Source organism: Pseudorasbora parva, chromosome 20 (genome assembly GCF_024679245.1).
Source record: "Pseudorasbora parva isolate DD20220531a chromosome 20, ASM2467924v1, whole genome shotgun sequence".
NCBI lineage: Eukaryota > Metazoa > Chordata > Actinopteri > Cypriniformes > Gobionidae > Pseudorasbora > Pseudorasbora parva.
The window spans coordinates 31,784,366-31,806,494 of NC_090191.1; the positions used below are offsets into that span (position 1 = coordinate 31,784,366).

At 37.2% G+C, this 22,129-nt stretch overlaps 1 protein-coding gene across 13 annotated transcripts in view; it reads right to left on the reverse strand.

The window, feature by feature from the left end:
• nrcama (neuronal cell adhesion molecule a) overlaps positions 1–22,129 on the reverse strand; it is a 57,593-nt gene that overhangs the window by 18,567 nt on the left and 16,897 nt on the right. For 8 of the 13 annotated variants that reach the window (XM_067428439.1, XM_067428433.1, XM_067428437.1 and 5 more), the window contains exons 2-7: positions 17,994–18,065; positions 3,917–4,134; positions 2,238–2,255; positions 1,716–1,821; positions 363–556; positions 113–235 (exon numbers count right to left, since the gene is read on the reverse strand). In XM_067428439.1, coding sequence (XP_067284540.1) covers positions 113–235; positions 363–556; positions 1,716–1,821; positions 2,238–2,255; positions 3,917–4,013 — 538 coding nt within the window. In that variant the 5' untranslated portion in view covers positions 4,014–4,134; positions 17,994–18,065. Of the gene's footprint in view, positions 1–112; positions 236–362; positions 557–1,715; positions 1,822–2,237; positions 2,256–3,916; positions 4,135–17,993; positions 18,066–20,125; positions 20,145–22,129 lie in introns of those variants that run through there. The other 5 variants (XM_067428434.1, XM_067428438.1, XM_067428432.1 and 2 more) reach the window with 2 other exon arrangements.

The following is a 22,129-nucleotide window of genomic DNA, read 5'->3' on the forward strand; positions in this document are numbered from 1 at the left end:
ATGTAAAGTATATGAAAACATAACCAAATGACATTTCAGTGGCTGCTTACAATAGGATGTGCTGGTGTGTTATTGTCATGAAAGTATGTGAATATATGTCATATTTTCTTACTGTTATCCATCCAGAAGATGATTGGAGGAGGCAGGCCAGCCGGGGGTCTGCACTGCAGTACTAGAGACATTCCCCTCTGTACAATGATTGGTTCATTTTTCTCTTTTGACCACAAGGGGGACCCTATGAAACGGAATTGGACCCTCAATCAAAAAAAGCTGACAGGAGGCGACTGAAAAACATTTTTTTTTTAAAAGCATTCCTGTGGTATTTAATTTATTTTCTCTGTGATTAGTTGTGCCTGTCTTACTTGACTGACGGATGACAATGTTATTGGATACGGCAGAGCCGTGCTCGTTGCGGGCGATGCACTGATAGACGCCCTCGTACGCCTCTGCCTTCTCCCCACTGATGTCAATGATCAGAGTGCCTGAACCGGCCCTCATAGAAACTTTTGAATCCTTTTCCACATCGAAATGTGTGCCGTTACGTGTCCATGAAAAGCTAGTGTGAAAACAGAAAATTCTTTACATGCACACACAGTGGCATTGCAATCAATTCTATGAAAGAAAAAAAAAATAGAGTATGAATGTACATCATTTAATAAAGCTGTATTTGCTTAAAATGTGGCTTTCATTAGGACAGTAGTATCTACTTTATTGGTTGTATATAATCACAATGCCTTGCTAAATTGATACTGGAGATTAAACCAAGCCCCTAAAGGGACCTTTGCAAAAAATAAAAATATAAAGACTTTCACATGTGCACAAGGTCCCTTTAGGGGCTCCATAGAATACTGAAATAATTAAAAATATATATTAGAAAATTGTGTATTATTTGCATTATTTGAACACTGTAAAAAATATTGTTGGTTTAACTTAAAAAAGTAAGTAACCTGGTTGCCTTAACCTGTCAAGTTAATTGAATGAAAAATTTGAGTTGATACAATGAAGACCCGCGTTTTTCATCATCATGCCACCGAAGAAAAACCCAGTGGGGGAAGAGGTGGACGAAATTAGAGGCACTAGACTTTCTTGCGGAGGATGTAACTGTAATAAAGACTCAACAGAAACAAATCCTCGAACTACTGGATGAAGTTAAGATACTGCGTATTCAATGAAGGAAAGTGAATTAATAAATAGAAACTCTAAATATTATTGTATCTGAACCACATAAAAAAAATCTAATAAATCATGAAAATAGCACAATTCGGCTTTTTTCACTGTGTCTTTACAAATACAACACACACAATTACCAAATATGCTTACAAAATCTTTTAATAATATTTAAATAGGGTGTCGATTCTCATAAAAATTAATTGTATTAACTCAAATTTTTAATTTCAATGAACTAAAACTTTAAAGCAACCAGGTAACTTATTTTTTAAATAAGTTTTTACAGTGCACTTAATTTGTGTATTATGGGGGACACATTATATAAATATTGCATAAAATCATTACAAAAATATTACTGAACAAAAACATTGGTTTTCCTGGATTTCAAGGCTTTGGTTACTTTTGCCAAATGTGACGAAGAGGACCAGAGGGTTAAAGACCTGCATGATGTTTAAAGAAGAGTTAAGTAGGTGTCAGGCATCAAGTATCCATCCACAGCAGCGGAATCTGCAGTAGCGGTAACCATGGTGATTCAAAGTGACACCCACCTGGGATGAGGCTTTCCTTTCGCTTCGCAGTGGATAATGATGTTCTCCCGAGGGTCGATGATGTAATCCTTGGGGGACTGATGAGTTATTGTGGGAGGCTGAGGCACTGAAGCACAGAAAGCAGCGTGAAGACAAGCATCTCTACCCCCCCTCCCCACACACACACACACCTTGACACAAACCAGCACAGATGCACCACCTTTGCAGAAACTGATTCTGCAAGAAAATATCTAAAAATATAAATGTGCCCAGCTTTAGTTTATCAATGTAACAAAACCCAAAGAGACAAACAACCAAAGTGCATGCAGCATGCAACACAAACTCATGAAAGTTCTTGTTGGCATGGCAGATCATAGCTATAATTTACATATAGCTTTATGGATCATTTAATGTTTAATAAAAGATACAAGTTAATGTGCATATCAAAATCATAAACACTTCAAACGGAAGAAAGCAAAAGACATTAAAGTTACAGTAGATCTAATTCACAACAAATTTCACAGCAAAAGTGCCCAGACTTACATCCCTCCAGAACTTTAGCTTTTTTGTCCAAATGAATCAGGAAATACATAAGCAGAGAGTAAAAGAGTTCAAATTAGTGTAAGAGAAGAAGAGAGAAGAGAAGATCAAACAAAATCACGTTCCCTCAGAGAAACTTCCGGAGGTGTGTTGGGCACTCATTACCCATCATGCAACTCTCATGCCGTTTCATTCTCCTAATGCAGTTCGAATGGATGCTGATTGTTTGTCGATGATTCATTGGCTTTACCACCCTGACAAGGGTGCATCATGCATAAGAGGTTGTATAATAAGAAGACTTTTGGACTGAACAATATGATGGAGTTATATTCTGTGAGTAAATAAACAAACAAACCTCTTTGTCCTTAAAAATATGCTTCACTCTTTACCTACGCAAACTTTTGTAACATTATACATGTCTCTACTGTCAATTTAATGCATCTTTGCTGAACAATTTATTCATCTCTTTAAAATAAATTTTACTGACCCCAAACCTTTTAATAGTAGCATATACTGTATTATATATTTATGTAGTTGATCACAGCCACAGAGAGAGTGATATAACTAGAAAGATGGAGGGAGAAAAGAGTGACCAATGCTCTCTAAAAGTCCTTGTATATTCTGCTTACAGTAGTGATGCTGACTTAACACACTGTCAGTATGTAAACGTGAAACGCATCTTTAGAGAGCAGCAGCGGAGAAAAAAAAAACACACTGCGAGGACTCACAGTGACATACTCTGGCATTTCCAAAAATGGCATTTCCATTTTTATAATGAGGGGTGTCTTACTATTTTTTAGTGTGCTTCAATGAATCTGGAATGGAAATCTTTAAAGGGGTGATTACATATTTGTTATTATTATTATTTTATCATGTTCCTTGAGGTTCACTTAGAATGTTAACAGAGTTTTAGGCACAAAATAAATCATCCACTTGTTTCTGAAGCTGGGGTCCTTCTGAAGTCTGTACAGAGACGCAAAATAACTTTTTAAACTGGACATGTCAAAGCGAATGTTGTTTCACTCATCCATATGTCCTGTTGTTGACAGACTCAAGTGCAAAGAGTATATGAGAAACTGAATGCACATATGTACACTGTATCCAATCTGGACAGTGATTCTAATGGATTCCAGGGCCATAACTACCATAGAGTGGGATCTAATTATCTAATAATGATGTGGCGCTCACATCCAGTGTAGGCAAATGCCAGCCGTTAAGAAACTGAATGCCATTGGGCAGGGCCTATGGTTTGATGATGTATAACTATTTGTCAATGTCTTGCTCTGGAGGCAAATGTATTTGCCCATGTGACATCATAAATCTCACAATATTCAAACAAGCCATTTTTTAGAGCTAGATTAAAAAAGTGTTTTGTTTATAATGCGGGCGACGTTTTAAGCTATGAAACTTGCAGGATCTTTTAAAGACCTCTGATATGTCAAAAGTTTAAGGCAAATTTGATTTCTTATGTCATGACCTCTTTAATTCAATGTCTAATCTTGCATATAATGTTTAATAAGATCCAAGACTTCATCTTCATGTCAATCACACATCTTGACTTAGTGAACACATTTTAAACGAGGTTAGGCAACTTTTTTTTGTGCACTGCTGTCAAATAAATCTGTATTAATGAGAATTATTACATTTTATTACATCACATCAGATGACTACACGATACTCACGATCTAGAGGCACTTCCAATCCAGTGGTCATGTGACCCAGCAGCAGCAGCAGTATCACAGCTCCTTCACAGAGCATGCAACTCCTCTTCCTGTCCATGGCAGGGTGCGTTACATGAAAATCCTTCCCCTCCAGGTCAAAGCAACTGGGCCTTGTGATTTGCACTCAATGTGACCATTCAAACATACAGTACAGGGGCAGCCAAGACTAGCCAGTGAGTCTGAAAGAGAGAGAAAAAAAAGAGAGAAAAAATAATGACCTTTTTATATTAAGCGCAAACAGATGGCAATATCTTTATTAGGGAATCTGTGCTGGAGACGGAGAGATCGCGTGGGCTCTGGACATACACAGAGACATGTGAGGGCACTCAGCTGGAAGAGACTGGGACGCTGTGATGGCAGCAGCACCCTCAGCACTGGCATATGGATGTCAATACACATGGCTGAAGCACAAAATTACACAGCCTGCTGTCTAGTTCCTCAGAGGTGGGTTAAGAGACCCCCCACCCCCCAAAAAAGGACAAATACCTTCCCTGCTCCAGAAAGCCTTTTGTTTTATCGTTCAGCTTTCTGCACTCACTGAATAGAAAGTTATGAAGCATATCCTTTCAAATGGTTAAAAACAAAATGTGGTTTAAAAAATGCAATGCTCTTTAGAAAACAAAACAAAAACAAAACATTTAAAATGTAATTTTTTTTTGCATAGGGAAATAAAAACACTTTATCACTTTATTTTACAGTGTCCTTGTTACATATGTTACATGTACTTATAGTTATAACAGTAAATTATGCATAATAACATGCAACTTATCCTCAGCCAAACCCTAATCCTACCATAACCCTATGTGCATCTAGTTAATTAATATTACTTAGTTTTTAAATATAGAAGTACACATGACACCGTAAAATAAAATGTAACAGAAAATATTGACATATTAATTTATATTAATTTACAATCTTATCAAAACAAAATGTATTGAGACACTTACTGCAAGGTTTATGCTAACCCAAGTAAAAAGTTTTCAGTGAGGAAGGAGGAGTATAATGTGTCAGAGAAGTGAACTAGCATTGGTCGATCCTGCCGATAGGTAGAGAGAGTGATATCTGGGTGATTCTGCTGTGTAGCAAGCTGTGTCAGGGAAATGGGCTCTGCTTTGCATAATTCATGAGCTCAGAAACCTTGACTGAGTCATACAGCAAGAGAGAGAGAGAGAGTACATGATTCTGTAGAGCAAAAAAATTATCTCAAGGTGAAGGTTTCAGACATTCAAGACAAAGAAAGGTTCTTCTCGATATCACATGCACCGTGAGATACCACTTATGCCATAATCTGTAATCTATATAATATTTCTCTGTGATTCAGGACTGGTTACCTAGATACACTTGGCAATGATAAATCTACAGTAGAGGCCAGTCGCTTAGACACGGATTAAAATATGGTTTAAAAATGTAGTGTTCTTCAGGTTAAGACAAGTCTTCAGGAGACTCTGATTCTCAGTTAGGCAAGTCACATTAGAAAAAATACATGGATAGGAAAATAAAAATAAAAATAATAACTTTATTCATTTATATTAATTCATGATCTAAAAGGCCTACAAAACTCCTTAAGATGCCATATGGTAAATCACATTTTATTTACACATATAGTTTTTTACAAATGAGTTCAAGCATGGTGGGTCATGACCCAGGACAAAAACAAAATAATGAAATTAAACAAAAATTTGTGGATAGGAAAGTATTTTAGTGTCCAGTCAAAAAATTATTTACAGAAAGTAAATAAAGAAACTCAAGGGCCTTTTAGCACATTTGACTAAAAAAAAGGCAAGATTCCCTCAACACAAGAAGAGAAGTAGATTTAGCACATTTTTAGTTTTTCAGACAATGTGCACAGCGTGTCTGATGGCTGCTATGGTGACAGTATGTGCTCAAGCGCCCTTTGGAAAAACCCAAACCGGTCAGTTGCAGTAGAGAGAGTGACAGTGACAATGTCTTAAATGGAAGCTGTCAATCACATTTCCTGTTGCCATGCAATCATCTTGACCTTTAGCTATTCTCAAACATAAGAATCTGTGAAAAGAAAGTATTAAGCAATGTCATCTGTGCCTTTAAAATGAGAGAATAAGAGACAACATAGTCCGTGTTTACACTTAAGATGCCTTTTGGTCGATCAGATTACAAATAGTAGACAAGGGAGACAAAATCACGTTCACATCCATCTCTTTTGTCCAGTTCTGTTCTGATTTCTTCGAGGTGAAGGTCTATGGGTGGGTAAATGTATGGGCTTTTTCACATCTTTTCATCTAATGTATGAAATAAGCTCACACAATTTACATATGAACATGACTGGCGACAATGGAAAAAACACACATAGAGCAGTAGCTTTCGTTTCTGCTCTGACAGCTGCAAGACAACGCAGAACGTGCTCAGTTCATGTTGGAAATAAGGAATGGTGAGAGAACATTCCTTGGTACGTTTTTCGGCTTCAAACCAAACGTGGGACTTAAGCCGTCAAATTCTGTCTGGCTAGCGCGCTTCCCACAATTTTCAAATGCTTTCGACCACATGAGCGTTTACACTGTGAAAGCAATCCAGTCTAATGCGTTTTCGACTACCTCAGGTCCAAACTTTGTCATAACTTAATTTGATGTAAAATTGAAGTTTACTTAATCCGTTTGTGTTGAGATTACATATTATTTGTGTAGGTATGAATGAACTGGGCAGGCATGTAAGTGTTATTTTATGTATTTTTGAGCAAGATGAGAAAAGGGAGACTTGATAGTGTTTATTGCTGAATTATGCTAGCTTGACAAGCCAGACCCACATCAAGATGTTTGGTCTGGAAACTCACCATTGACAGCTCAATCCGAGGGGCGGGATAAACGGTTGTCTTTCAAACTCCCTCTGTACGCGATAGGATAGCGCTACAACCAACCAGAGCAACGAAGGTCAAACAGAGCTTGTTGATAGATTAAACATTCGCCGTATCCGGTCGGCAAAACTCCGAACACATCTTCCCTTTTTAAGAATGACTTCAGTGCCGTGCTTTGTTCTTCTCTCAGAGAAAAGCTTAACTCCAAGTCTTCCAGAGTCGCGGTCAAAGCTGATTTGAAAGACCGCCGCCGTTCGCCAGTTTCTGTGTTTACTAGAAGCACGCAAACGCAACTCGGCCGTCGTCATTATGGCCCCGCCCACCGACTCTATACACGATGTGATTGGCCCGGCAAGAGTTAGGAGAATACAGCTCAGAAGGGTATTGAGAGTTGCTAGACGACACTCGCGGGCAGATTAGATTACTTGCCGCTAGGGTGCGTATAGATTTCTAGGCTAGAATTATGCTGGAGCTATTAGAACAATTCAAATTATAGTGGGAACATGACCATGTGGGAACACTGAGACTATACTTAAAGGGGTCACTTAAAATGACTTCATTCCATGATGTTGAAGTTACATGAATAAATTATGTTTGTTTAAAGGTGCCCTAGAATGAAAAACTGAATTAACCTTGCCATAGTGAAATAATAAGAGTTCAATACATGGACATACTGTGAGTCTCAAACCCCATTGCCTCCTACTTCTTATGTAAATCTCATAAATCAAAAACACCACGGAAAAAAAAGTGCTTTAACATAAACCCAACCATGACGCAAGCATTAGGGATCATTTATATGCACGCCCCCAACATTTGCATTTGTTCAAACATGTTCATTGTCAGGTGGAACTGATGAAGCTGAATGGACACGTCATGTTCCAGGCTGTGCAGGAGACTTTTCTACCCTTCCCACAGATAAAAAATGTCAACAATCATGGTTGATGTTTATTATAATCGGATACCACAACAATTTAATTCAAGATCGTTCGTTTGTTCGGCCCTTTTCAAGCAAGCTTCGCTCAGCATCTTAAACTGAAGAAAATGGCAATTACAACTGTATTCCTACAAGCAGTAAGTAGCGATTTTATCCACTTATTGACTGTTTAAACAATTTCTGATTAAATTGAAAGTTTCTTAGAGAGACAGCATTGTCTAGATGACGCAAGATGCTAGTACAGTAACAATAGGAAACACCAAGTACCATACAAAACTAAATAGTGTGTCTAATGACAAAGGTTAATATTTTTTTGTATTACAAAATACAACCACAGATACGGTGCTTACAGATCGTTCACTTGGTCCTTCTAGCAAACATCACTTTTTCCACCATATAAGTTAAAACGTTAGTCATTTAACAAGGCTATTCATTTTGTAAAAATATATATTTATATTTTTGAGAACTTTATTATGATGTTTTTGCATGCTTGTATTAAGAGTACATCACAGTCACTGCATAGCCTACATTGTGACTAACATTATATAAACATGCAATATCGTTGACGAAAAAAGACGAGTCTGAAATCACTGGTTTTGGTTTGGGAAAGAAGATTGTTCCTGCGGTTGCCAAATTTCAGTAATTTAAATCCCCCAAACAGAGCTTTTCTTTGAATGTATGCTATCCTGTGATTTACCTAAACATGTCCAATCTGGCAATCATATGCACGCGAGATTTCTCTCTGGCGCGTGTGGATGATCTGAAAACACCAATAAACAAATAAGCTGCATTTTATCAATCTCCATTTGAGATACTTTGCTTAAAGTGTCATTCAGTCGGTCTGTGTTCTATCAGGATGGTCAGGACTCACGAGCCACTTTACTAAACTGCTGTGAGCTGCTGAAATAAGACAATCAGAGCAGATCTCCACATTAATATTCATGATCCTTCCAAATAAGGTAAAAACAGAGCATTACATCCTAGGGACAATTTATAGGGTTGTAAATGGACCTGTAAAACTGTATCTGGACAAATGTTGCCCTTAAATAAGCCACATACCCACTATGTAGATATCAGAGAACAATTTAACATATTGTTTCAAATTATTCTAGGGCACCTTTTAACTTAATTGATTCATGTGGGGACATGCAAGATTAAATTATCGAAATCCAACACGCTTTTTTTCTCAGTGAATGGTCGAAAGTGAACAAACTCAAAACGTTTTAGATCCCATTTACACCTGTATTTAGCATTGTTCACTTGTAATCAGATTGACAAAAACACATCTTAATGGCAAGTGTAAATAGGGCCATAGAGACAAAGTAGATTAATGTCTATGTTGTCATATGGTAGAGATGTGCAGTCAATGTCTGTCTGAATTACAAATTGAGCATAGCACAAACAACATCATTTTTTAATCATTAAATGTTTAACACTTTTTCTCTAGGAATAATTCCTGATTTATGAATTAACCGATGTTGTGCCCGAATTCAGGCTATTAACATTCTGGTCAAATGAACTGAATCAAGACAAACTAATGAAATATTAAATTGCATTGCTTATTTTTTAAATATATTTTCATAATAGCTCTCAGATTTCAATTATTTTTGGGGGGCCTCAAAATATACTATTTAAGTATAAATTATAAATGTTTGTCTGCTTTTAAATGGTGGCTTGTAGCCCTGGCCCTTATATGGTGGATTTTACAATAGCTCAGAGGTATGCTTTGGGCAACATCCTAGAAAAAACACAAAAACTGATTTAGATACTGTGCTGAGTCATTCATATCGTGACAGAACCTACAGAGATGCAGGAGAGATGCCGCATAGGTAATCTGATCTAATCACTCTCTGATTGGCTGGATGAAGGACTAAAGGCACAGGCATCTGTCATTCTGTCCTAAAAGATGGATCTCAATCTAGGGCAGCAGGGCTTCTGAGGCCCCTTTTCTGGATAAACTTGGCTAATGGCCTCTTTACTGGATGAAGGCCACCCTGGATGGGCAAAAAAATATAAACACACTAAATGTGTCACATGCTCTAAAAAGCCAGAATCAACCTTTTTATCAACAATTTTCCATAAATGCCTAAAAAAATCTAAATATTTTATATTTAGAGAAATTTACATAATCTATGAGTTATTATCTATAAGTCATTATGCAAATTCACTTTCAGCAAGAGACATTTTGCCACAGGCTTTTCCAAAACCAGTCTATTTTAGTATTCATCTCAGCATAATCCCTGCATAAATTTAGAAGAATATATGCAAATGAATGGTAATTTACATATGAATGGCATTCTACTGTAAAAAGTGAACAGAGACCATAACGTACAGTCAAAAGGACTTCATTCATATGGGTTTGTTTTGACCACATCCTACTGCTGCCTTTTGTGGGTTTGGCTCACTTGTTGTTTGTGTTGACAAGTTTTTATTCTCTTTCACAAGGAGGGAGATCAGAAGTCCTTGTTGACAAACTGTCTTTTTCGTATTTGAGTTTGTTTCCAGCTCTTCTTTTAAACAAACCTTTGGTCCGTTACCATACCATAGTAAAGAATGTCTGCTTTTTCTATTGAAATGTCTACTTCTAAGTCAGAATACTGTAATTACATGAGTCTCTTTAATGAAACTTTCATCTATCCTGTGTATAAGGCCACAGAAGTGTGAGAACCATCGACAGAACGTCCATCCAAGGTTGAGGAGGCTCTTTCAGAGAGTGTGTACTGAGATATTACCATGAGAATGAGACACAAAATAAACTCAGACCAATATGATTAGTGAGACTTCATGAAAAGTAAAAGGGTAAACACACTGCACATATTATAGACCAATCCACACAAATACCAACCCCTGAAATATATATATGTTAACTGCAAGGTTAACAAAGTTAGTGTGTTTAATGACAAGGTTAATATTATTTTGTATTTTAAAATACAACCACAGATATGGTGCTTACAGATCGTTCACTCGATCCTTCTAGCAAACGTCACCTTTTCCACCATATAAGTTAAAACAAAAGTCTTTTTTTGTTTTCAACTCAAACAAGGCTATTCATTTTGTAAATATATATATATTTATATTTTTGAGAACTGAAGTATGATGTTTTTGCATGCTTGTATTTCAAAGTAAATCACAGTCACTGCATAGCCTACATTGTGACTAACATTATATAAACATGCAATATCGTTGACGAAAAAAGACGAGTCTGAAATCACTGGTTTTGTCTGAGGGAAGAAAGCGGTTGCCAGATTTCAGTAATTTAAATCCCCCAATCAGAGCTTTTCTGTGACTGTATAATCTGGCAACCATATGCACACGAGCTCTCTCCCACGTGCGGATGATCTGAAAACACTGATAAACAAGTAAGCTGCATTTTAGCAATCTCCATTTGAGCTGTTCTCTCAGGAGGACAGTCAGGACTCACGGGCTGCTTCGCTGAACAACTGAACTTCTGTGTAATGTTAATAAATCAAGCTGATTGGCTGAAATAAGCCAATCAGCGCAGAGCTCAACATTAATATTAATTACTCTTCCAAATAAGGCAAAAACAGAGCATTTCATTTTAGGGACAATTTATAGGGTTGTAAATGGACCTGTAAAACTGTATCTGGACAATTTCTGCCCTTAAATAAGCCACATACTCTCTATGTAGATATCAGAGAACAATTTAACATATTGTTTCAAATTATTCTAGGGCATCTTTAACATTAGGGCGTTACTCTACTGCATAATGGTGAATCTCCTATAAATGTCCAACATAAACTGAACATTAAACACTAACATTAACTAACAACATCTGAAAAACACAAAATAACACTTTGTTCCCTAAACTTACTCTCCTAATGCAGTCCTTTGCAAAGCATGCTGGAAACTACATCCACCACCCAGTTATTTATGTCAACAAAAATGATTCATTTAGTTAACACAAATGAAGTAAACTTCAGGTTTAAATATTTTAGGTTGATTACACAATTAAGTTGTGTCAAAATGTTTAAAAAATGTTTTGATTAGAGCGCATTTTAATTAATTAAAGAGTAACACTTTTTTTTTGAGTGCATGTGTATAGGCAGCCAAATTGTTTTGCCAGTGAAGTACCCTTTTAAAACTTTTCAGAACTCAAAACAGAAACCTTAACTAAAAGTTGACGTTATAGGAAAAACATAATGATAAACAAATATTTTTTTTAATCACCCTTTTAAAAGCAATTTAATTGGCAAGATTAAGTGCTGTATTTGTAGGCACTCTCTTTTTATAGTTCACAGCCATCTGGAGAATGCACTCTCAGAAAGAGTACATGGGAAACTTATTTCCTCTGATAGTACAAGTTCTTCTCAACAGCTCCTTCACTCTGAAGAAGACCTGAGTCAAGAGACCGAATCGGGCTGCTAATTTAACGATCCCTCCGTGTCCACGGCAACACACTTATTACACACACATGCCTATTAAAAGACACACAAAACCCAGCCAAAACCATCCATCTTTTTAATGTAAATCCAAGGAGAGGACACTACTGAGAGAAGCCCTCTCAACAGCTCTCCTCTGTCATTGGAGACTGAAAAGAATGAACCGCTCCGCTCTTTACTTTAGCACAGGATGCCTTCAGGCCAAACGAGAGGGGACATGATTAAATGTCTCTTTTCACACCAAAGTCTGTAGCCCTTAAAGAGGGAATTAGACAAAGCAGTGGAAAAACAGATGATACAGCAGTGTTATGCTAAAAACCTTTGCTGTTTTTAAAGGGTTAAAGTTTGTTTATCAGCTCACATGTGTTCTCTAGACAATATGCTGTTTTGTTTTGCATTTTAATTCATAAGTAACCTCTGGGCCAATCAAATCCCTGTTTACTCAAACAGTTTATTGAAAACATTACTTTGACCCATTTGCAAGAGCACGAATGAAGAAGAATCAATGAGTCAAGGAAATTGATTAAATTATCTGTCTGAACAAACTGAGCTGGTTTCACAGCATGCATTTCATTTCAGATGTTAATACATGACACAACAAACAAATTTGTCTTTTGAAAGCCATAATTAGCCGGCAGTTGAAAAGACATTTAACTGTACTCTGTTGGCAGTTTGTCCGCCAGTACCTTGTTGCTATGTTCAAAAACCAACAAATGACGCTTTCGGAAGCAAGACAATGCTACACCACAGCGCTGCATTGTTTTAGAAGTTCACTGCCAGGGTTTAGCATAGCGTTACTATCTAAATAAATGAGCTAACTTCATTTAACAGTGCTGGTGTGAGGTTATCCACAGCTAAAGGGTCACTTGTTCTTGCAATGTCAGCAGAACGAGAGAGCTTTATTTCTCTCCTGAGCTTTGGGAAGTTGCTGATTGTCAGCACACTCCTGTCTGGCAACTAACACACTGCAATGCTGCTTTACGCTGTTTATAGTTCAGTTGAAAGTACAGTATGACCCAAACCACTCTGAGCAGAACTATTCACTTCAAATAAAGAATACACTCTAAAACTGAAATGTAAAAACGTATAAGTAGATCTCAGATGTTAAGGTGCATAGGTTTCACATTGCTTTTAGCTCATACTTGTGTTGTGTTGTGATACGTAATATATAGTGATCAGGCATAACATTATGACAGGTAAATTTGAACACCCATTATCTCTTTATCACCTGCTAGTGGGTAGGATATATTAGGTAGAGCAAGTGAACATTTTGTCCTCAAAGTCAATGTGTTAGAAGTAGGAAAATGGCAGGAAAAAATAAATAATTCAACAAGGTCTGAGCATCTCCAAAACTGCAGCTCTTGTGGGGTGTTCCCGGTCCCCAGTGGTCAATATCTATCAATAGTGGTCCAAGGAAGGATCAGTGGTGTACCAGCGACAGGGTCATGGGCAGCCGAGGCTTATTGTTGCACATGAGGTGTGAAGGCTGGCCCGTAAGGTCCTATCAAACAGATGAGCTACTCAAATTGTTCAAGAAGTTAATGCTGGTTCTGATGGAAATATGTCAGAAAACAGTGCATCGCAGTTTGTTGTGATATGGGGCTGCATAGACGCAAAACCAGTCAGGGTGCCCATGCTGACCCCTGTGTATTAGGTCATAATGTTATGCCTTGATCAGTGTTAAAGTTGGCTTTAAATCATATGAATCATTTCAGTTCTCACATTTTGAAGCAGAACTCAATTAATCACATAATTGTGATTTTTATTTTTATTTTAGAATAAAATGTAATAATAAATAAATTAATATAGTTAGCTTAAAGTCATAATAATTTTGATTAAAATTGCAGGATTCACAATGCATTCACAAAATGAAGTAAAAAAAACCCCACATCTATTAGACTGAGAGTCACTTCAATCAAAATCACAGGATTTCACGTGGGAAATAGGGTCTAGACTCTCTAGAGTAATAAAAGCTTCCTGTGAGGACCTGTTTTTCAAGTTTCTCATTCAGGTAAATACCAATCACTTGCATTGTTATCACAAACCTCAGAAGGATGTAGAGCACACAAAGTCTAAAATTACCTAACTAGGGTAAAATTAACCTCCTAGGTTGCTAAAAATATAAAAATATCTATATAATCAAAATGAATGTCAGACTAAAATATACCGAGTGCAGAGTACTTTTTTTCCCCAAGCCTTCAGAAACTACTACAAAGCATTAATTATTTAAAAAGCAGCCGGGAATGTCCAGAAATGACTCAATGGTTCTTGAAGGCTGCGAATCATAAGTCTGACTTCATTCCCGCAGTGCTTTTCCCCGAGCAGATTTGTGACAGTAACGGGGGGACGTTATGTTTTATTCAACACTGATTGTAAAGGAGCTCTCAAATGTCCCACAATCTGTTGATCAGACTGTATAATCTTAGTCTTAGTGCTCTCCTCTTGTGTAAAATCTATACTCTCTTTTCATCAGTGATGAGACACTGAGATGGTGGGTCATGTATTTCAGACTTATTTGTATTCTGTAGAAACACAATGAGTGAAGGGTATCTCAATGACCAGACACGATGACAGAGGTTAAAGCAGTGAAAGAAGCATTTCTAGAGTTCCAGCATGGTTTGAATGTGAATTCTAGCCACAGTGGTGGTTCATATTTAGAATTAGAAGATACTTTATGAAGATACTTTAACAATAAATGACCAAAATAGTATAATTTCTGTCTTTTTTTAAAATACATCATACCTTAATTTAAGTAACATGTATTGCTTGAATGAATGAATGAATGAATGAATGAATGAATGAATGAATGAATGAATGAATGAATGAATGAATGAATGAATGACTACAATTGTAGAGATAAATAATGAAAAAAATACTAATTCATTCAATGGATGCATAACTAGGACAGATTATTAAATATATTGACTATTCTATATCAGAATAGGAATACGGGACAGAGGATCAGTTGTTATCAATTCATTGTTGTAAGTATGAAATTAAAAATATGTTACAAATATAGTTTTGATGTATAATATATCATACTATTTTTAAAACACATTAATTATTAAAATCCACTTATCCATTCATTCTATTTCTATACCATTTTCTATGGTATCTTTTTTCACAGTTTATTTTAGAGAATACAGGAGGAAAGGATGGGCTGGCACGCTGCTTTCTCTGTTCCATCTGTTCGGTGCTTGGATAAACTGTGGTCATCTGTCCACATGCTGTATGTGGGTGAACGGAAGCTTTTACAGTATGTGCCGATATCACTGCCATTACACAGTTCAAAATGTGCAGTGATGTAATACGTCATGTCATCTAATCCTTTTGTGGAGCAGGAACAGAATTCTCCTAAATGTAGCTGTAGTTATAAAGCCAGAGTTCAAATCTGCATTGCAAATATTAAAGGTATAGTTCACTATAGGAATATAGTGCACATGTCAAATGAACTGCTGTAATGATACTTGGGGGAGTTATTCGCTGAAAATCTGGCTTGCTAGCCATGGTCAACATTCACTTTAATGGAAAAGAGCGGCAATTCGCCTTTTTGGGTCAACTATTATTTAAGTCAGTTTAAAGAATAACCACGCTGATAAAATACAAAATGTGTCTCTGTCAAGACAAAATAATAATAATTTGATAGCATTACGCCACAAAAATAACTGCCCAGCAGCATCATGCTTATGCACATGACACGAGATCACTGTCTATTTCTATCTGCTCTTTTTCTAAACACAGCTGAGCTCTAGAGAACACGTCTGTATATCTGCTCTAACGGGGACAGACGCTCTCAGTAATGTCTAAGCACAGCAGGGATCATCATTAGTGAAAAAATAACACGTTCAAGTTCATTAATTTCAAGTAAAACCTTTAAAACAGTTTTAATCGTAGTATCAGTGTCTGGAGCATGTAAAACATGTATTCAATCGCATGCCGCTCCTTTGAACCACTATCAACTGCATTCCTACAGCAAGAAGTCAAGTATGCAGTCATTGCAGTTTGTGTTTTTAATGGATTAGTCATGGCAGGAATATGAGGGATTCTGGATAATCTCACATCATACAGATTCATCATGTTTCACTGAATTAAATCAGATTAGATTATATAAGGCTTTACTGATCCATTGGCTATTTTTGTAGGAGTGTCTCACTTGTTGCCTAACATTGCTGACAGCCTAGTTTGTGCCATCAGAGGCCAAATCGAACACATTGGATGACAGAGCAACATATGCAGCTTCAAATGCAGATTCAGCACATTAAAGGATCAGCACTTTCATGTTTTTTTCCCCCTGCAATGTGTACATTTGATTTTACTATGTGTCTACTTCACACTTTTAGCTATACTTCCTTGTATCCAAATGCATTTATTATTTTGGTGTCAGATCCCTAAAATTGAATGTTGAAAATAGTTCACACACAAAAATGTTGCCCCAAACCAAATCCATTTGACTTACTTTCTTCTGTGGAATGCAGACTGCAAAATTTGAAAGAATCATGTCTCTAATTTCCATGCAATCGAATTGGGCCTGACACAAAATTACCCATAAACAGTACACCTCAACGGTGGGGTAAGTGCTTTCTGGTAACCGTTGTTGATATTTAAAATCAAACAAGACCAAACTAACGACATATTACAATTATGACAAGAGTTATAGTGATTACAAAAACACAAACCGTTCTCATGAGCAACTCGATAGTAGCTATATAGATCATGAAAAGAGGAAACAAACGTAAGCTATATTTGAAGTATAGTATCTTACTTCTTGGACACATTTTGTGAGCTGACCCTTGAAATAGACGAGGAGACGAGGCTCCATACGGTGTGGAAATTAACGGGTCTTTATCGTCGCTAAAGTGAGTGAAAATATGATTGCAAACGGAAAAACAAGCAAACATGACACACAAGCATATTCAAGCAAAAGCCAGCATATATTAGTTGTCGGCTGATGTCCATCATGTGTGTTGTGTGTTTTGAATAATGACGTGCACCGAGCCCTCTCTTCTCAACATCATTAGTAGACACGCCCCTTTCCTGCTGATTGGCTACAAGTTTGTTATTGGACTCGGCCCAAGTTAGTTTTGTAAAACGGTTTTGAAATAACACTGACGCCACCTTTAAAATAATTTAAAAAGTAATCCTTGCATGATTCATGAAGTCATTTTCAGATTATTTTTCAGTCAACTGATCCAGTTTAAAATTTTATCGGAACGATTTATTCACGAATAATCTGGTTTCAACGAACCTGATTTAGCTATTGTGGTTCAAGTTATAATACAATATGAACTCCCAGATGTCCACTTTTATTATACTTATGATTATTTAAAGAACTTTTAAAGAAACAGTGCTAATTGAAGGAAAACAGGGGCAAGCACATTCTTTAAAATGTCTCTTTTTGTGGATCAACATGATGACTAAATTAAACATTTTGTGCAAACTATCCCTGTAAATAATTTATTTACAAAATCTATTTTAATGTAGAATAAAACAATACATTTTTTTAAAAAAACATACTAAATGACCAAGAACACAACTGCACAAACAACCCAAACATGGAGATCAGATTTTCAAATTTTTTTCAACATGGAAACAATCTGTCAGCAGCACACATAAGCATGTGCTTATATTAGTAAAATATGTTTATTTCTTTCGGCTTCATTAACAGTTTGTAGTTGGTGAAAGTGAAGTGAGGAGGGATAAATGTCACAAACCCAAACTTATCAATAATTCTTTATCATCTTTTTTCCTTTTCATGTCTCTACTTTGTCTCTCTCTCTGTCTGTAAAGACACAGCCACTGAATAACAATCACTACATCAAGAAGTCAGTGAAAAATCAATTCGCATACAAATGAATAAAGAATCCAGTCACATCTTACCCGTGCAGACTGTATGAAAGAGCAGATCCTCTCGTTCCAACCAGACGTCAGCAGCTCAGAATGGTGTGAACACTGTAAAAAACAATGCCACTGTTACAAGAACGAGCAAATGACTGAGGAACATTTCAAACGACTGAAGGGCATTCTTACTAAAGGACAAAAGACTTGCTGGATCACAGATGTACCAAAAAGTGAGTAAAAAAAACACAAAATGTGTTATTCCCTGCCCCACTGGGATTTCTAAACATTATTGCTTCTGTGCAAACACAATGCCATGCTATAGATCAGCAGAAAGACTGTCAGAGGGACCTGCTTTCATCAGCACCCCCCTTGGCACCTCTACATCACACGTGCTGGTTCATGGTCGTGCATACATTAGTGTTATCCCTCGAGACGCATGCATTCATTTCACATTAACAGAAACACGGCCGCTGACACAGCTTCCCCCTCCATCTTTTGATGGGAGATAGACCACAAAGACGCTGTGAGGGAGAGCCGCGTCGCTTTCCTGCATTGTTTTCTCGGATTTAAAGCAAACTGAGGAAACCTCCAGCCTCTAGTGAAGCTGTCACACACAGCTGCTGTCTCACAGAGACCAGAGAGAGAGAGAGAGAGAGAGAGAGAGAGAGAGAGAGAGAGAGAGAGAGAGAGAGAGAGAGAGAGAGAGAGAGAGAGAGAGAGAGAGAGAGAGAGAGAGAGAGAGGCAATAAAACAACAACAAAAAATTCACACTAACTACCTCCCACCTCTCAGAGCTGACCTGAGGTGTTGTCATGGAGACGGGCCGCATGCCGGCACGACGGGGGGGGGGGGGGGGGGGGGTGAAAGGGGTTCTGAGAGAATCCAATATCAAATGTTGAGAGACATCTAAAAAAAATTGATTCATTATCTGCATTATCAAAAAATAATCTATCTATCTATCTATCTATCTATCTATCTATCTATCTATCTATCTATCTATCTATCTATCTATCTATCTATCTATCTATCTATCTATCTATCTATCTATCTATCTATCTATTGCTCTTTCATCCATCAATCAATCCATCCAATCGACCCATCCATCCATCCATCCATCCACCCTTCTATTCATCCATTTCCATTCCATTCATTTATACATCCCTCCATCCATCCATTCTTACATTTATCCATCCATCCATCCATTCATCCATCCATCCAATTCTTGTTTTATCCATCCATCCATTTCTTTTTCCATCCATCCATCTCTTTAATCCACCCTTCTATTCATCCATTTTCTATACATCAATTTTTCATCCATCCATCCATCCATCCATCCATCCATCCATCCATCCATCCATCCATCCATCCATCCATCCAATTCTCGTTTTATCCATCCATCCATTTCTTTTATCCACCCTTCTATTTATCCATTTTCCACCCATTCATTTACTTATCCATCCAGTTATCCATCCAACCATTTATCAATCATTCATTAATTTTTTTGATCCACCCATCCATCCATCCATCCATCCATTCTTCCATTATCCATCTACCCATCCACATATCCAATTCTTGTTTTATCCATTTATCCATTCATCCATTCACGCATCTATCCATTTTTTTCCATCCATCCATCCATCCATCCATCCATCCATCCATTCATTCATTCATTCATTCATTCATTCATTCATCCATCCATCCATCCACCCATCCATCCATCTATTAAATAAACCACAGACCGGCACCTCCCATCACATAAAAATAAACACTGCCATTAAAACCTTTTAGTTTTCAGTATGCATACTGAAATCAGCACAATGAGTTCAGAATAAACAAATCAGCAGCACACACACACACACACAGACAAATCTGACTGGTTTTCACAGGAAAGGTGATACCAGGTGTGTACTGTGCAATGGACAAATGCTGTTCTACTGAGTGCAGTCACAGAACCTGAGTCAAAGAGGTGAAAGGAAATATTTTACCCTGAAGGTGTAACTTTGACCCACACGGTGTGAGAAAAACCCTAATAAATACTATAAAAACACAACACAAACACAATCAAATCACTGAGAACAAACCAAACCAAATCACTCAGAACAAACCTTAAAAAGGGTCATTCTGGGTTTAAAAAACAACAACATTATTTGTAACCGCTAGAGCACTATTACCTTGATACTGAAGTGAGTCAACAGCAGTCCTTTCCTGATCACAGTGTAATCTCTCTAACCATTCTATGTGGCTCGTGTAGCGTGTGTGTGGCCGGTGAACACTCTGACAGGCATCTGCCTCACACACACCCACACATACACACACACACATTGCTCGACTCTCCCTGCCATCCACCCCCATGTGCCTGCCTCCTAACTCGGTGAGATTAACACACCCCTTTGTCACCATACAAAGGAGGTTAAAGCATTTCCTGGAGCAAACCAAAAGCATCCGTAGGGACTGAGGGATGGAGAGGCAGAGAAAAGGAGAGGCAGAGAAAGAACGATATGGAGAAAAAGATATGTAGTGCAGGTAAAGTGATATTTGTACATGTAAAGAGGTCTCAACATGTCAGGCTCATTTAGCAGGTGCGTTTGTTCTGTCAAGTGTTTGCTTGAATGTTTCCTTTAAAAGGAACAGAATCACAGATGTGCTGAAGATCACAATTAACCCCTAAGGGTATGAAATGATTGTCAAATACAAAAGCTGTCCGGACTGAGGAGGAGACTGCAGAGAAAGATTCATTACTGATTTCAGATCAGCTTTACTGAACTAACAGAACACCAATCTCAATACTGGGATAAGATAAACACATTTAGACTTTATTGTCTACAATAAAGTCACATTACAAAAGCAGAGCTCAATGGTAACCAAGACATTCATCCTAATATAACTGGACAGGATTTTACAGCCCTCTGAACACATGAAACAGCCTTCAATGTTGACATAATGACTAATTTTAAAGGTTCAGAGCATCGGTTTACATAAGGTCAACATGATTATCATTACCCATACTGCTTCCGTAATGTGACATATTTTCAAGAAACACATAAAAAAAATGAAGAACAATGCAATGCCTACAGATAACATCATATAATCAATAAGGGAAATCTTAGTCATGATGAAAAACAACAACAGTAAAAAAAAAAAAAGAAAAAAAAGAAAAGATTAAAAATATATATCATAATCAACAATTCTGCAACCAAGTCATACAGTTCGTTAGACAAACTGTAGGCTGATAGTTGTTTCCATGCAACTTAGCAACTCAGTGCAATGCAGAAATCATATGCATATGCAGTCACAAGTGTGGTGTTTGTGTGTGTGTGTGTGTGTGTGTGTGTGTGTGTGTGTGTGTGTGTGTGTGTGTGTGTGTGTGTGTGTGTGTGTGTGTGTGTGTGTGTGTGTGTGTGTGTGTGTGTGTGTGTGTGTGTACAATTAACTGAAGCACATAACATTGAATAATTATATACAATTATAGTAGAAAAAGGTTTTTTCTAAACTGAATGAATATATTTTAAAAAAATCAATGGTCCTGAAATAAAAAATAACTCTCTGTATTTTTGTTTGTTTTTCTAACATGGACAATTATATCTCAGTAACCTTAAAGTAAGCGAACTTATCCAATAATGAAGGGTCAATTTTGCCATACTGTGGTTTCTAAAGTATCATATGAGTGAGGACATACAGTCTAGAGTAAATATGAACAGAAAGAAAAGCTCTGATTACTTTCCCCAGCTCTCAGCTTTAATTTACCCTATCTGAGTGTTAACATCCATCAGACTGGGGTCCCTCACACACACACACACACACACACACACAGAGAGAGAGAGAGAAATGGCCGAATAGACTGAGTGCTGGAGAGCTGCACAAAAGGGCATGGAGAGGCCTTTTCACACAGCAGATTTAGCACACACCAGCTGGGCTTTCAGCACAGAGACGAGTTGCCACTGAACTCTGTCATTTCCACTTCAGCTCTGAGGACACAGTTATCCACACTAGCAGACAATACACGGACATAATTCCCACCAGACTTCCAACAGGACTAGAAAAGAAACAAAAGATCTACTTTTCTTTGTAGCTTTTTCAGTTCATAATCTACTTGATCTTGTGTAGGACCATGTATTTGATTGACTCATATTTTATTTTTTATAATAAATTTTATGGTTTACATTTATATTATATAT